Source organism: Pseudopipra pipra, chromosome 8 (assembly GCF_036250125.1).
Source record: "Pseudopipra pipra isolate bDixPip1 chromosome 8, bDixPip1.hap1, whole genome shotgun sequence".
Taxonomy (NCBI): Eukaryota; Metazoa; Chordata; class Aves; order Passeriformes; family Pipridae; genus Pseudopipra; species Pseudopipra pipra.
The window spans coordinates 29,030,297-29,047,824 of NC_087556.1; the positions used below are offsets into that span (position 1 = coordinate 29,030,297).

The window sequence follows — 17,528 nt, forward strand, 5'->3', positions numbered from 1 at the left end:
TAAGGACTCACCAACCACCCCAAAGGGAGCAGCAGTGCTTGCTAGGCTGTGCTCATCTACCTTGTGTCAAACACCAGCACTTTGGTTAGAGCTCACAGACTTCTCTCCATGCTTCCTCTGCTGCTTTTCCTTATTACACACACATGGGATTATTTTAAAATAGAACCTTCTTAAGAAGCTCTTAGACATTCATAGGATTCAGCCTGTTAGTGAGCAAGGTGCTCCACTTGAGGCATTTGAGCAGCCCTGCCGAGATCAGTGGGCAGCTGCATAGGGTCAAGAGCACAGTGAGACCCGAGGGCCAGAGGATTTCCTGGCTATAGGGCATCCACTGGAGCAGAACAGCAACAAACACATCAAAGAGCATATTTAGACACGTTAGATGAGAACAACTTGTTCAGTAGCACTCTTCTACTGCAACAGTTACATTTATGCATGCAAAAATCTTGCAAAATCTGGCACAGACCCACTGTGGTTTAATGCAAAATAGCCTAAAAACAACCGCAAAAACAAAACCCTGAGCAGAGCTCGCTATTAAAGAAAACCCTAAAAATAAAGTAGAGAGGGAGGAAAAAATAGCAGCACTGATTTCCTTGTTCACAGCCAGCCAGAGAAGCAAACTGCTAACACTGGTTAGATATTTAACACCCAAGAGCTCCAGTATCAGACTGGCTTCCTTCAGGACCAAGCACTTAACACTAGTGTGCCACAAGAACCCTCTGCACACAGAGCTGTGCCACGTCAGCCTGTGTGACACCTAAAAACAGGTGGGGAAGTGGTTCACCAAATGGCTACTTGCAAATACCACCAAAGCCAAAACTAGTATTTGAGGAAGCTTAGCTTCAGGCCTTTGTTTCCAAAACACAGCATTAAGTACTAGGAAAGCAAAAACGAGCCTTGATTTTTGGTCACATCTGTCACCAAGAGCTGTACCTCCTATCAGTGGAAAAGGCTGGAAGAAAAAAAGGTAAACTGCAAAACAATTTTGACAAAGGGTCAGACAGGTAACAGTAACCAGAAAACTTACTGGGAGCCCCAGTCCTGGGAAGCTTGTGGTAGTTTACCATTAAATTTCAGCAGAAAATAGGATACCACCTTGTCTAATTTAAGGTACTCAGGGAGATACTTGAATAAACTCCATAATTATCCCATTCACAGTATTCCTTTTTCCTTTTCTAATGTCTTCCTACAATGAGGTTGCAAGGGCAGGACAACCCATACCAAATCCAATTCCCAAGTTTTTAATATAAGCACAGCCACAATGAACAGCCAGGAACCAGACAGCATCCCTTACTATTTTTATAAAACAGTACCATCGTGGCTAAACACATTAGATCTCTACAAGGGAATAAATAAATCAGAGCAGCAAATAGCATCCCAACTGTGGAGCTGCAGCCAAGGAACCAGCCCTTGCCCCTGTGACTGCAGGACTGTTAAATTCATATTGCACAATGGAAAAGTGGAGTCGAGCATTGGGGTTGCTTACTGGGACTGCAGCACTGAACTGCAGCACACTTATCACCTGTCCACCGCAGTTTCCAAGGGATAAAGTACAGCAGGGAGAGGAGAGCTGGCCTGTTTTCGCTGGCTTTGCTGTTAAACCCACTGGCAGTACCGGAGAAGAGGCACTGCCACCTCCTGTTTACACGGTGCAATAGGAAAGCGGAGGCTGGCAGCGAGCACAGCCCTGCCAGGCTGGGGGGAGCAGCAACGCCTCCAACACTGATCGTGTTGCTTATATCCACTGAAATCCACCTTGTTCCACGAGGGGGGGAACAAGAAGGTGCTTTGATGGTGCCCTGCACACCAGCAGGAACAGTCAGCTGTTAATCCAGCTCCTTGTAGCCCAGAGTACTTGTTTACAAGCATCACAAGGACACCTCTGCACTGTGGGACTGTGAGGCTCCCACTCCCTAAAGGTGAGCACCCGCTGCCACCCCCGCAGGCCCTCACTGAGAGCCGTCAGCACAACCCCGAGTTAGGCAGCAGTAAATAAACAGCAGGACAAACCACAGACCCAAAGCAGACTTTCATACATTTGTATGTTTATTATTTCAAAGTACAGTATATACATAAGGTATAGCAATATCTTCAAAAACTTTATACAGAAACAGGTATCTACAAAATTAAACCAATAGACATTCTGTGTCTATTCGGATGACTCACACATATATTGGAAGATTCAACATAGTTTCAGTTAGGACACGAAAACGGGAAGGAAACGCCCATCCATCTTGGAAAAGCTCTAAATACCACCCAGCTCCCCCTGCACTGCAGCCATCTGCCCATGGACAGGTGGGACACGATACACCTGATTCCTTGTGCCACCTACTGCTGGTATGCAGTCACAGTGCTTCCTGCTGACAGCAGGAAGGGTGAAGATCCTTTTCTGGCAGGCCTTGTTCTCTGAGCCTCTCCTAGATTCAGACACCTGATGCACTGGAAGCCAGAGATACAGTTTCTTTTTTTTTTTTTTTTTTTAGTTATGAACCAAACCATTGTAATGAAAAATATTCCATGAGAGATACTGCAGGTGTTGCCAGCAACAAGTGAAGATAACGAGAAAATATCCAAGGAAGAAATCAATCTCCATTTTTCTGGACACTATAATTAAAAATATTGCACAAGTCTACATGGCAGAAAGCCAGTGATTTCTATAGCATAAAATGGTATTCCTCAGGTCAGAGGGTCTGGCTTCATTCAGAAAATGAAAGCTCTGAATTTTACAGAGGGTAGAAAAGCATAGGCAGCTTTCTTGTAGGGTCTCTAACAACATCTGTATGTGTGATGTTCGAATTAAAAGAGCACCCTGAGTATTTAAGAAACAGATGTTTAAGCCTGTAAGACACAACTAGCTTCAAGCTTGGAATTTTCAACAGCAGCCTGTGGCAATTACACATCTAATGGACACTGAATTTCAGTGACAGGTAGGTACCTAAATGCTCCAGGCTGCCTTCATAATCAGTTTATCTCTAAAATTCAGTTTATCGGAGGACAGTTTTCAGTCTCAGGTTCATAATGTAAAGTTTCCAAAACAAAGATAAGTGGAATGTGATTGCAAGCAAGTCTTGCAGCCACTCTGCACCAGCTGGTGTTCACCTGTGTGAACCACCCCAAAGGAACACATTTTTCCACAGAAAGTATTCTCTTTAAGTGCACCAACAGTATCATCCTCCTGACAAGTAATCCCATGGAAACCACAGCACCTGGCCTGCCAGCAACATTTTATGGCTAATACATCACTGCCTCTCAGAAATGAGGAACATCATCAAGTAAAGTTGCTGGCTGACCCCATCAGGTATTTATCACATTCTGGGCTAACTAGAGAGTCATTTGCCACTGTGCAAGCTAGAATGACATTTCCATCTCTAACAGATGTGTTTCCAGTAACACCTGTGGATGACAACTTTGGTCCATGAAAGTACCGTGCACAATAAACAATGTGATATTTTGTCTGCTTTGTGTGTCTCCATGACCAAGGAAAAAAAAAAAGTCTGAAAAGTTACTAGTGCTACAAAGAGTAAGCAGCATTGCCAGCAGGGCAGGAGGACAGCTAACTGGGTTTCTCAAATAACTTAAAAGGAGAAACAACCATGCCAAAAAGAAATAAGAATTTCCACATCATTGCACTGATTCCATCTGCACCACACCTCTCCTTCATTCACACTGTACACCTGGAGAACATACATTAAATGATTACAATATTAACATGGTATCTAAAATACTGGAGTCATTCAGCTGAACGCCTGAAAATATCTGGAGATCTGGTACATTAAAGCATGAAAACACAAACATACAAGAGCTAAGCTATGTTTTAGCATGCAAATTGTTCTAAAATACTTTCTCTCAGCAGAAGATCTAGCTCAGTCACAAACAACTGTCTGTTCACTTCCTGGAAGCTGGTGACAAATCTGCTCCAGCAGAGCCAGGTATTTTCCTTTTTACATCACTTAAACAACAGTAAAGCAGAGGTAGTCCCATGACTGGACTGGTCCAAGTTCCCTAACACTTCAGATAACCATTGCTCTCAGGAATTAGAAAAATAGATGTATAAAAACCCACCCAGATTAAAGGCTTGCAATTTCTACATAATGCTCGGTCAGGTTTTAAACAATTTGTTCCCACTCTCCCTTTCTAAAGAGATACTTGATCCTTTGACACTGAAAGGACCTGTCATCCCAGGCTCTTGAAGTCCTCTGGACCACAAACCAGGTCTTGATCCCGCAAGGACTTTCAGAGACGCCTATTTTTAAAGTAATAAGGAAATCTCATTGTCTTGAACCAAACTATTCAAACCAAATCAGGCCCTTTTGCTCTGTGTGTTTCATTACAAAGCTCAAGCAACTCAGTGGCACCTGAAAATGGAGTACACACCCCTACGTCATTCATATGTGTAGGATGCAAAAGGTGCCTGCAGTAAGACAGATTCTTACAACCCCCCCCCCCTTCTGATTAAAATAGCTAAAGCACTGCTATTGTAAATGTACAGGGACTCTGTTTTCATGTCAATAGGAAGTTCAAGTATTTAATAAAAACCTGATATATATATTTACACTGTAATCTGATCTATTTATTTTGGTCAAAAGGTAATAGATACAGAAACTATGGATTTACTGCTGCAATAGAGATATTTCAGATCCTGTATATTATTTATCCTGGAATTAAAATGTGAACATGATGTTGTGACTAACCCAAATTTTGTCACCTTGATACTCTTCCTCCATAACCCTCTCAGACGCTGAAGGACTAAATAACAGCCCTCAGTTTGTGCCATTTTGACCAACTAATTCTTTACAACAGTAAAATCAAGGAGTTGCACAGATTTCTGTGCCACTTTCACAGTCTAACAATAGATTAAAATACCATTTAAATATATTTCTTATTTTTTACCACTACTCTCATTGACTGGTCTAGCCACAGGTAATAAGAAAAGTTAGTTAGCTTCCATTTGTCTTTGAAACAGATGCAATCACCACGTCTACGTGTACTTACGGAACAATGGGCAACTAACACTCCTACTTCTTAAATGCTGTTACTTACACAGAAGCTCAGAAATCTTTATTAACCAATTACTTGATATCAGACTTCTTTAGATCCATATGCCTAAAGATCAAGGGTTTAAAAGATTTGTTGAACTGACATTGGTTTCAATTACATGTACTCAAGACCTAAATCAGAAAGCTTCTTAATCCCTTAGTTTTACTGTTGTTTCACTTCATTTGAATAAAGAAACCGAGCAGTTGAATGTTAATCTAAAGCAGAAAATATGCAATATCGTGGCCACCACTTAAATCCCAAAATTTTGTGACAGAGCACTTTTCCATGCATATGTCAAAAATGCTTAATCAACCTAAGGATCAGAAATAATATGCAAGAAAGGAAATAATGTCTGAAAGCCCTTAAAGCTCAGTAACACTGGATATGTTCAAAAGCAACTAAGACATAATTGGCTTTATTTTTTTCAAGCTCCATCGTTAAGAGACTGATTAATTACACAGTGAAGAAATTAAAATCTTACAGCAACTCACTCAAAACGTAGTATGCACTGCAAAGCATCTGTATGTCCTTTCAAATAAAAGTCCTAGATAAATGTAGTGTGTAGTGAAATTCAGCAGCTCCTCAGGCTGGAACTGGGTTGACAGAACCACAGTGATGCCAAACCCTGTCGATCTCTCACACAACTAAGCCTCTGTGGTCAAAGGCTTTTTTTGCAAAATACCAGATGCTTGTGCTGGCAGGCAAAGTGTAAAAAACAGTGGTCTGTAGCACCTGCCTTTTCTGCATCTTCATGTTGGTTAGTCCATAGAAGTTTTAGTTATGTTTGCTTTATTCTCTGTTCCAGTTCATGCTTGTGTTTAATAAGCCGTTCTATTTCTGTTCCTAGAGTTTGAAGGTTTTCCTTTGAGAGGAAAAAAAATGATAGGGCAAGTTATACAGGGAAAAGGAGTCAATCAGCACAAAATACACTAATAAGTCAAAATTACTGTTTATGTCAGCAGGTTGATACTTTCAAGTACTCAGAACAAATGCAAATGATTAGACAGAGTTGGAGAAAACCAAGCTCACTTCAATAAAGGACACAAACCTCTCAGCAAGTCTTTTTCTGCAGTTACTAATATTCTACAGGATGTCTAGAAAGTACAGCATTCAAGGGGAATTATAATTACAGGAAGAGATCTCCAACTTCTGCAGAACACTGCAGTCCAGCTGGCAGCCTGCACACTGTTTTCCAGCCTGACTCATTCCCTTGCAGCAGAGGTGCTGCCCCAATAGCTCAGGAGGGTACCCAGGTGCTGGTACAGGGCCAGGCAGGCAGAGCCCATGCTCCTGGCTCCATGTGACTGGGGCAGAGCACAGAGAGACCCTGCCCTGCTGAAGGCCTAGGCAGGCCAGACTTTATTTCAAGCAGCAACCCATCAGTGCACTGTACTCCAAGGGTCCCAGACCAGAGGTTCAGCATGGATCATGCCACATAACTCTCTGGTTAACCAATTCACAATGAGCTGACTTCTGAAAAGCCTTTTAACTCCATGCATCTCTGAAGGCAGCATCTCAGAAGCACAAGAATGAAAGAACTGGCATAGGTACTCACTTTCAATGTAATGTTTTTCAGTAATGTATCCTCTAACACAGCCTGTAGCTTCCTGTTTATCTCTAAGGAGAGTTCCAATGTGAGACCACTATCTGCAGGATGAGATGTGTATAGAGATGCCATAATCCCACCCCGTCTACTCAGGTGTACTTTGTTGAAGTCAGAGGCCTCTGATGACAGTGTTCCAGCTTCTTCCCGCAAAATGTAACTCTGAATAATTCTGGGGAATAAAAAAAAATAAAAACAACAACAACACAGTGTTACATTGTTGTGAAAGGCAGTGAAAAGTCAGACACTGAAGTAACTTCAGACTCTTGACATGAGTAATTTTATTTACAAGCAGTACTATATTACTAAAAAGACAGTAAAAATTTACTCCTGCAATTTCAAAGTCAGAGGAAAACCTGGGATACCAAAAGTGACAGAGGAGATCCTGATGAGGCACTACAATGCACAAGGTTTTTCTTATTTAGAAGTATTCTGAAAAGCTACTGGGACAAAAAAGGTACTTAAAAAAGATGTCTCTACTTTTCTTTGCCAAAAGACTCCAGATAGAGAATCTTAAGCTTTCTATAAATGAGACAAAAATTACAAAGTCTCTTCTCAGGACTCTTCCCAAGCTGTGATCATGTTCTGTGAAATGGGACCAGATGGGCATAAATGTATGGACTCATTAAGCAAGGGCTATTCTTAACAGGCAAGTGCACTTTCCAGAGGAAGGCATATGCCATCATTCCTTCCCCTCCTAACTAATGTTCCAGACATTATTCTGTAAGATGATTTCCATTTAAGTGGAATCTTGTCTCACATGTTAACTACTGACCACCTTTGGCTCAGATACATTACTTCTCTGATACATATGCCAGACTACCATCTGGAGTTATGCAGATTCTCCTTCCAAAACACTTACAATCAGCACTCTTTTAAGCACAGGAAGAGAATGGACTCTTCTGTTAGCCAGTGGCAGCAGTCCACCTCAAATCAGCCACCTAGTGACCATTTTGCTAACAAAACCCCACCTGCAGCAGTCTATTCCTCCTGAAAAAAAATTTAGTAATAGTAATAATTCTCAAAAACTTGGCAATTACTATAACTGCCAGGGAAAGATAAGGAAAAAAACCCCAAGACTAATCCTACTTTTAAAATCTACTGTCACTGCAATATTTTTATTATTTTTAAACATTTTCCTTTAGACAATTACTTGTCTTACATAAAATCCAGACTATTTATCTAGTACATCAGCTCAACACTGACAAACTGTATGAACAGAACACAGAACATACTTTGTTTTTTTCCTGATTTCCTCCACCAGTTGTTTAATGTGATCCTCCATAAACTCCATCTTCTCATTTTTTCGAGCATGTGCCTTCTGTAGTCTCAGTATTCTTTCAACCAGGACAGACTTGTCCACCTCTGGGAAGCTATCCACAGCTACTGAAGATCCAGTATTCTCAGGTGACCGATCCTCATTGCTGCTGCGCGCGTTAAGGGACCCTGAAACACACGTGTATTTGTACAAATTCCTTTTGCATTTATTCCAGAAGTGCCCCACCAGTGCAGTGCATGCATTCATTGTTTCAGGAGCTCAGGATGTTTTCTTCAGGATGTCAGTTTCCCTTGTATGTTAGCGGGGTTTTCCATAAACAATCCTTACACAGCACAGGCTGAGACAGCAGTGCAGTCCCCTCTTATGGGCGTACTTCCTTTAGCCTAAGAGTGCTTCCTTCAATAATGCTTCTTCCTGCTTAAATACCTTCATATTCATTAACTTGGTACAAGATTGAGCTGATTTTAAATATATACATTTTGGAGTACACTAAAATTACAACACTATGAAAACTGGACAGACTGACAAAGCCCTACGTATAAACACTCCGCAGCACCAATCACTTAAAGCTTGAAGTACTTTCTTTACTTTCTGTTCTTCTTTCTAAGCATTTGTCTCTCTCATACGGTGACGTTACAGGACACTTTGACAAAACAAAGCCCACTTAAACCCCAAAGATACAAAGGAAGGAAACAGATGTCATTTTCAGTGCTGAAGATCACTGTTCTAGTTCTAACCAGATAGAAAGTAATGAATTTTACACAAACCCACTGATGCCTCTAATGATGTTAATTGATTTATCATTTACACAGTTGCAACTGTCAATATGGCAATTAAACAATGCTGGAAGCCACTGCTCCACTGCTCTTTTTTTTTTTTTTGCCTCTGGCAGCATGTGAAAGGGTCCTGTATAAACTGGAGTCCTCTGAGCTTCCTCCAAACATAAAAGCAACAAAATAAAACAGATAGGTATTTAAAAAGAACTGAGATACATAAACATTACACTTTAATATCTTAATAAGCACCTACAACTGCAGTCAGCCAAATTGCATTTTGGTGCTTAAAGGCTATTTTGTCAGCTTTACTGGGAGGCTGCCCACACACTGCATATGCACAAACCACAGAAAGAGCGAGGCTCACGGCAGCGCATCATGGCAGCTGTACTAAGATGGAAAGGTTATTTTGGCAGCCCTGCTATGTGCTGTATTACCTGATGAACTGGAACGGCTCCCCATGCTGCTGACTTCTTTGTCATAATTACCATTTTCAATCTGATCCAATTTCCTCCGCGCTAAAAGTGTAACAAAGTGATGGTTACCAATAGCAGATTAAAAACTAAAAATTACAGTGTTACCCAACATACAAAAACTCTAATCCTCTACCTGCACTAATTTAACATGGCTTGAAAACCAAAAGATAATGGTAGCAACTAAAAATAAAACCCAAAACCAAACAGCTCCCCAACTCTCTCCATCCCTGATCACGAAGCACCTGAATGTATCATCTGCCACAATCCCTGAACACTGCAGCCAGTTGAAACGGGCAATGTCATACATAGGATTAACTGGGAACAGTAAGACTAAATTTGATTTTACTTTTGATTAGGCCTGCCATGTAAATAACTCCTGAATGGAAGAATGGCAGCTCTGTTCCAGCATCTGATAACTGTATCACTACGGCCAGCCCAGTGCAGTACTTGTGCCAGAAGCACTACTCATTCAGTAGGGATCAAGAAGGAAAGCACACAGCTGTTCTTTTATGTACAAAAAGGGACATGGAACCTGTCTTGCACAATGCCAACAGCACATCTTCTTTAAAACACACTTTAAACAGATTTGATTACCTTCAGATCTATTTGCATTCAGAACATATGTATTATTGGGTATTTGATGGCTTCTATTTATACAAAAAGTTAGTCACCAGTCCCTCCACATCCAGCTTTTAAAAACTGAAGTGTTCTAATGTACTAAAAAAATAACTGTCACCAGCAATTCCTGATACAGTCAGCAACTAGGAAACTTCTAGCAACTTTTGAATATACTCCTACACAGACTAGGATCCATATATACCCAGAGTGACATTTCAGTAGTCACATACATCATAACAAAGACCAAGCTCTTTTGCAACAAATCTTTCATTTTAGGTCTAAGCCCACTTCAAGAGTTACATTTAAGACCAAAAATTGACACAAAGGTCTGTAAGTGCAGCTTCCACAAGATCTAACTTGTTCACTCACTCTTGTTAGGGACAGGGAGAGCTTGAAGGGTGACACTCAAGCAGTGCACACACACAGACAGCTCTCTACCAGACACTGTGAAGGGATTTACAGAGGGGGGCTGACTCATAACTGAAAATAATTTCCACCTAGCTGAAGTTGTTTTGTGAGGTCTTTCAGGTTTGCTGCGTGCTTGCGCTTCTGGGTAGCCAGGTCATCCTTGAGCTCATCCACCTGGGTCTTCAGTGCCGCTCGTTCCTCCTGCTCTGATGCCACCTGGGTCTGCAGCGTCTCAACCTCCAGCTTCCGTTGATCTTCCTCCTTCTGTAACTTGGTGGCCTGAAAGTGTGATTTTATTTTCAGTCATCTACAAAAACATTCTAGCCTAACCATACTGTATGCTCAACAGCTCTAACTGCACTTTTCAACTCAGAATCTTTCACATTTTACATTTATTATTTAGGCTGAACAATAGCCCTGCAGATGAATAGTAAGATTCCTGAACTATCTCTAAAACATCTGGATGATAAAGTACAAAGCCTTGCAGAGCTGTACAGTACAGTCACATTACCTTCCATGACACACTAAGTTTACTAAAAATTACATTTATCTCATACTACAAACAGGACCTGAGAAAGTTTACAGTAATAAATTTCACAGGATATTACAACCTTTCATTTGTTTCAATGACAGCTGCACAGAGAACCACTCTTTACTCCCAGAAAGAGCAACACAATAACACCTCCTCATTCCAGTGCATTGCACCTCAGAATTTCTTTTCCTTTAGGAACATGAGGTGTTCATATCCCACTGCCACTATTCTACCAAATTGGCAAACACCATGAGAAACTGCAGTCAGGTAAGCAAAGACACAAGGTGGTATTCATGTGGAACATCTTTATCTGTATCAGACATCTTACTAATGCAAAAATCAAGCTGCACACTGTACTCACCAGTTCATCTTTAGTCTGTTGAACACATTCCAGCTGATTCTGCAGCTCTCTTTCGCTGTAAGAAAGCTTATCCAACTGGCTCTGCAAGGAATTGTTTTCAGACTGAAGCTGTGCATTCTTACTGGTTAATTTTTCAGTGAATATCAATAGCTCAGATTCTCTTTTCCGACTACCTTCAATGTCCTTCTGGAGATCAGCAACCAGAGAATTGAAACCATCTATTTCTTCCTTTAAAGCATTGATTTCTTGTTCATCTCTGTCAAAACAATTATATCTTATTAGGGATAATCTGAGCTTAAAGACATGACATCTTATTGAAATAAAGGCATTCAGGTCAAGTTCAAAGAAGGCAGGGGAACAATTAGTGACCCTGGGGCATCTGTTAGGCACTGGATGATTTTAAATGTCAAAGTTTTCACTTCATGACATGCTGCAGTGCACCCCACAGAAGGACATGCAGGCATTAGCTCCCTTCAAGGAAGAACATCTCTCTATATTCAACTTCCTGAGCTTCAGAACAGGGTACAAACAAAACCCCCAAAACCAGATCCAGCAGGTAAGAGGAAGGTCTGCAAAGGTGGCCATTCTGTAAGAGGACTTGTCTTCAAGAGATGGGGATATACTCCAGTTCTGAGCTTCTCTAGGCAGTAGTACAATGATTTCTGAAACATCCTTATCCAAGCAATGCAGCTCTGAATCAAAGGACCTATCTTACTCCATATCCCTCCCTCAAAAATTAAGTCCCTCCCTTTACAAAACAAGGTTTTGTTTTTACTGAAACACTCCCATTAGGACACTTTTGATCTATCACATGCAATCCATTTGACTGAAAAATGCTGTATCTTCCGTTATCATCAACACTTTAGAGAAAGTGATAAGATCCAAGGTATTGCACCCTGCCTTTAAAGTCCTTTTAGGCTAATTCCATCTTTCAGAAGACTTAAGGTTGATTTATTTCAGTCATTTGTGCTGCAATCTCACCTATAGCTCTCATTTAAAAATCTATGCCAGAAGGCTATGCTTATATTTTACATTTTCAAATATGTTGTTTCACTATGACAGGAGAAATCTATGTCTACAGTCAGGGTTGAAACAGGCAAAATTAAATGTTTAGACCATTCTAAAAGAGATCTCTAGCTTATCCTTCAAGTTTGCCAATGAAGGAGACCAGGGAATGCTGCAGGAGATCAGTATCCAGCTCAGCCATAAAGTTCTTCCCAGCATTCAACCTAAAATCATCTTGCTCCACTGAACAAGGATAGCTGAACATTCCCTGTATAATACAGCCTTTTATACATTTCAGGATGTTTGCCTTCCATCTTTTCTTCCCTAGCCTAAAGAAATCTGCCTCCTCTATTTTTTTCTCATGAAGGAAACAGGTACGATTTTGTGTGAATGAAGATGAAATTCCTTCCATTTGCTTCCAAGAAAATGAAGGGCAGTTAAGTCTATTTATTCTATAAAATAATAGGTAAAAGAAGGCAAAATTCCAGGATTTCTCTTTCACAGATGGTAACAGGAATTTACCAGTCCAAGTTTTAAATCTGTGGTTGATATTGCACAACTTTACCATTCTAAGGTGTACCAAAAACATTAAAATCTTTTAAAAGAGAAATAAAAGACAATATGAAATTTGATGTAGCAATAATAAATGTTGTATGGCACAGATACTGGAAAAAAAATCCAAATTGAATAGGATGAGAGACAGATATTTAAGCATGTCTCAATTACCAAGAGGAAAAGATAACTGGAAAGACACATTTGTAGTTTCACACTTTGATCACAGTCACTTTAATTTATTTGGCAAGATTCCAAGTGAAAAATAACTGTTACTGATCCAAGTGTAGGCTTCAGTTGTCTCTCATTCATTGCAGTTTCCCTAGAAAGGCTGATGACATGGTGACAATACAGCTGACCAGCACACAGTAAATGGAAAGAGTTTAATTGTCTAAACCCTTAGGAAGGCCTATAATTACTGAAGTGTTTTTCAGTGATAAATGAGAATTGTTTAACAGCACAAGAGGAACACATGCAGGTGGTTCTGCTTAGCTGACATTTATCTATCTCCATGTATGCAACACCACTAGAACCAGCAGAGTGGAGAGCATTTGTATATCCTGGTCCATATGTACCACACAGAAACATGACTATGCTCAGACACTCCTGAACTGTGCATGAGCCCAATCCTTCTCTGAGATTATTTCCCTCACATTCTTAAATGAGCAAACTTTGACACAGCAGAATGAATTCCAGTCCATTAGAAATACAAGTGTTCCATACTGTCTGAATGCAGCATCTGTCAAGTACATAAAATTCTTTTCATTAAATCCTTTCCTTCATCCATCACAACTGCACATTTGTGAAGTAATCTATTTCCCAGTTTAGTTGGTTCTCTTCAGTATTTCAATAAAACAAGCACTTGGCAGACACCTAAAAGGCCTAACTTCCTATGCTGGAAATCAAGCACTTCTTATTCTAATAATAAAAGACACTGAATTAGATTTATCAAACTCAATCCCCTTGTTTTATAAGAGACCACCAAGGTTAATCTCAAGTATTACGAATATTGATTTAAATTAGGAAAACACTTAAATTAGGACAAGAATTCTTCAGATTACAATCCATTTTAAAGCATCAATAACTTCAATAAAGAAAACACTTCCACATCTCAGATAATCTTTTAAGTCATTACTCAAAGGCACAGCTATACCTCTGATGTTGATCCTGTAGGTGATCTACAGTTTTGACTCTGTCCAGTAAATTCTGAATTTCAGTTTTCTGTCTATTTATTATTTCTTTATACTTGGATAATTCATCTTCTGTTCTTAAACGCTCATCCTCTAGACACTTTACCTAAAGAGAAAAAAAAATAATCAGAAACTATTTAGTCTCAGAAACTTCAGAGGTAAATTATTCTGATAGTATGTCTAGACTGTTGTAAAAAGCTCACGTGTTAATTTTTTAGTGGTTCCAAGTAGCTTAGAGCAATATCCCCAAGATATTTCAGATCAAATACAGTCAGAAAAATAAACAAAACAAAACAAAAAATGAAACAACAAGTGTGATTAACGTTAGTTTGGTCCAAAGACTCAAATTTACCAGCCTAATGGACCAGGATCCACAGACATCTTTCTCCAGTTACCAAGCCAACCCCTTATTTCCTTCCTTTTCCTGCAGTCCTACTGAGCTAAATTCCCCGCTCTGGATAAAGTGACTGACACGCTAATCTACAGACTGTCCACAAGTTATAGACAGCATATACTCCTTACCAGAGGCCATATGAGACTTCTAGTCTCATGCCAGCCAGTAGAAGTACCATTAAGAGACTGAATGTAGTCTTGTTCCAAAACCCAACACTGTGCTTCAGCCCCACTGCAATCCAGCACAGCACACGTTACCTTTGTTCTCAGTGTCCGAAGCTCATCCATGCCTTCCTTAAACGTTCTCTTCAGGTCTTCCAGTTCCTTTATTTTGGCATGATGCACCTTTTTAAAGGGTGAAAAGTTCATTGAGAAAACTAAATGTACAATGGCACCTCAAAAAAATCTAGGCCAATATAGGCCATTCCAACAGCTGAGGAGGCTTGAGGCAGCACAGGTAACCCAAAGGGTTGGTTTATGTCTTCAAAAAGCAAAGCAAAACCTCAAGTTTCTTTATTCTCTGAACTGAGAAGAAAAGAGAGATTACACACACTGGTTTTAGGTATCCAAATGGCTAAAACCAGATGTCTATGCCACAACAGCCCCTAGGGAAAGTTCCAGGCAAACTGACACTTGGTCAGTTCTGAAGATGGCATATGCATATTTGAGCTGTGAGCAAGTACTACATCATTAGAGAATTTCACTGTTAGATTAGCAAATCTCTTCACAGAACAGAGGCTGTTCCTTTTCTCTCCTTGCCATATAACTTGCCAAAATATTGGTCAGACAAAGGCCTGCCTATCATGTGAATTTGTGCTTTAAATTACAGCAACATTCATGTTTATAAATGAAAGAGCATATATTTCATGTTCATTATACCGTATTTTTCTCCTAAATCTCATTTTAAAAAGTTAATCCAAGGTAGTATCTGAAAACATCCTCCTAAAAGCAGTGCTGGAGGCAGACACCTGGAATGTAGTATTAGGCCAAAAGAACCCAACAACTCCAAACCAAAGAGTTTGGCAAAAATGTAAGCAGCTTAAAATAAGATTCTCAAAACTAAAATCTCATGGAATTCTTAACTACTAAGTTACCAATTGTGTGGACTCCACACACCACGTATTTACCTCCAGGTGATCAGACTTCTCCTGAATTTGTTTCTCGAGTTCTCCTTTAGTTACTCGGAGTTTTCCATCCAATTCATTTGATTTAATTTCTTCTGATTCCTAAAGGGATTGAGAAATATATGTAGAGTTTTAGAGCTCTATGTTCTCATTTCTAATACTATGAGTGTACAGACAGCTTTTCATATCACTTAGTCTTTCCTGCAGATACATATCTAATTATCCTGAACATGCCAAGAGAGACCCCCACGCCACATACCAATCAAGACAAACATTTTCCCTTTTATTCAACAACTTTCCAGTAAAGAAACCAGTCACTATTCATCTCAGTTTGTGGCTTGCACATGATAATTCTTCCCCGCTACAGCCTAAGACAGAAGTGGACGAAAAAGAAGACTTAGACACTAAACATTAATTTGACCTCCTGAGAAAGTGTACCTACTTGATAGGATTTTATCATTTCTTGACAGTTTATCCTTATCTGATCTGCTTCTTCTTTTGCTTCTGTTAATTTTGTCATTGCATCTTTAAGACGTTCTTTTGTTTCCTATAAAAAGAGTAATAAAGAATGGGTTAAACCCAGTTAAACCTGTTTATCTAATTAATCTAGGAAGAAAATTTCTCATAATAAAACTTTCCTATTTCAGTCTGGAAAGAATTAACAAAACAAAGAGTCTAACATTACTTTTCCTCTTGTTTCCATTCAACTATTGCTTTATGCAATTTCACTTGTCCCAACACTGAAAGCACAACAAAATGATCTCTTGCTTGTGTTCCAAGATGATAGATTTTCAGATGATAGAGTTAAATCTATCTCTTAAAAACTAAACAAAGATGACAGTTAATTCAAACAAAAAACCCCCCGACAAGAAATTAAAAGTTTATCACCAGATTAAACAGAATCTCCCATACATACTCCCCTCCTATCCTTTCAACATTTCCATTTCAGTATCAGTATCTCTCAGAGCACTATTCAGACTCTTGCTGCAGGTATTCAAATTAAACAAAAAAACACTTTAGAAATAGATTTTAATACTATATAAAAAGTAAACAGTATAACAACTACATTACTCTGACTATATTTTCATGTCATGGTATCAGCACCGCTTCACTGACCTTGTGTGAATCCATTTCTGTTTTCAATTTGTTCTGAGCCCATTTTACTTTGATAACATGAGAATTGATTTCTTCTTTCAACTTTTCTATTTCTCTGTTGAGTCGAGTGGCTTCACCATCCTACAAAAATGTCATAGGTTTTACTTTGATTTAAATCATCCAGTGTTCCTACAACAAGATTCCTGTTTAAGTGTCAAGCTGGGGTTTTTTCCTTAATGTCTGGATTTTGCAAAATCATGCACATGTTTGAGAATGCCCAATAATGCTGTGGTCCATAATCCAGGGGAAAAAAAACCCAAAATAGTGCTTTGGTTTGAATACCAAGGTAAGGTTGCATTAGTGTTAGTGTATGTTAACGTTAAATATCTGTCAAAAGACAAAGCACCGTCCGTAGTTCTGATCTCCAATATTTCTTGTAAAAGCTGCACAGTCCTCTTTTTGTTCTTTTTTTTTTTTTTGCAAAAGGATGAGGTTCAAAGTGGTAAGGTCATACATTATACAAGGCTACTGACAAAAATCATGATGCCAGTGAAATAGTGTTACCAACTATGTGGGTGCAGGCATGTGAGCACTGACAGCAAAACCTCTGCAAGTCAAATCAGTAACCTGTGCCAAGAAAGGATGTTAACAGAAACACACTGCTGGTGTAGCCTTCTAGATCATCAGTATCCACAAACTACTGCATTAAGCCATATTTCTTAACTATTCCTGAAGTAATACTCTCATCCTACAAACAGAGTTTCAAGCAGCACAATTCCTGTAGGGCTCTAGTGTAACCATCAGGAATTACAAACATAGACAGTATGTTAAGTTCTGTTTGGTAAACCTGAAGTCATGCTCCCAACTTCCTAGTCATGTGAGAGAGAACACAAAGGTGATTTTTTTTTTTTGTTTCAGAAGCATAGTTTTTAGTATTTTATTAGGAGGTATCCTTCAGAGCATATTACAATTGCTCAGAAGAGGCCCGAATATAAGTTTGATGACTAGTCATTTATCAATTTTTGGATCTTTCAGATGAAATAGAATTGCAAAACACAGCTGTGAAGCACAATACAAAAAGA

At 39.4% G+C, this 17,528-nt stretch overlaps 1 protein-coding gene across 5 annotated transcripts in view; it reads right to left on the reverse strand.

Moving 5' to 3' along the window:
* Positions 1–2,028: 2,028 nt before the first annotated feature.
* CCDC186 (coiled-coil domain containing 186) overlaps positions 2,029–17,528 on the reverse strand; it is a 36,177-nt gene continuing 20,677 nt past the window's right edge. For all 5 annotated transcript variants that reach the window (XM_064663379.1, XM_064663380.1, XM_064663381.1 and 2 more), the window contains 11 exons: positions 16,468–16,587; positions 15,794–15,898; positions 15,355–15,453; positions 14,486–14,572; positions 13,798–13,940; positions 11,088–11,343; positions 10,284–10,473; positions 9,130–9,210; positions 7,876–8,086; positions 6,593–6,812; positions 2,029–5,899 (listed from right to left, as the gene is read on the reverse strand). In XM_064663379.1, the coding sequence (XP_064519449.1) occupies positions 5,816–5,899; positions 6,593–6,812; positions 7,876–8,086; positions 9,130–9,210; positions 10,284–10,473; positions 11,088–11,343; positions 13,798–13,940; positions 14,486–14,572; positions 15,355–15,453; positions 15,794–15,898; positions 16,468–16,587 (1,596 nt within the window). In that variant the 3' untranslated portion in view covers positions 2,029–5,815. The remainder of the gene's footprint in view (positions 5,900–6,592; positions 6,813–7,875; positions 8,087–9,129; positions 9,211–10,283; positions 10,474–11,087; positions 11,344–13,797; positions 13,941–14,485; positions 14,573–15,354; positions 15,454–15,793; positions 15,899–16,467; positions 16,588–17,528) is intronic.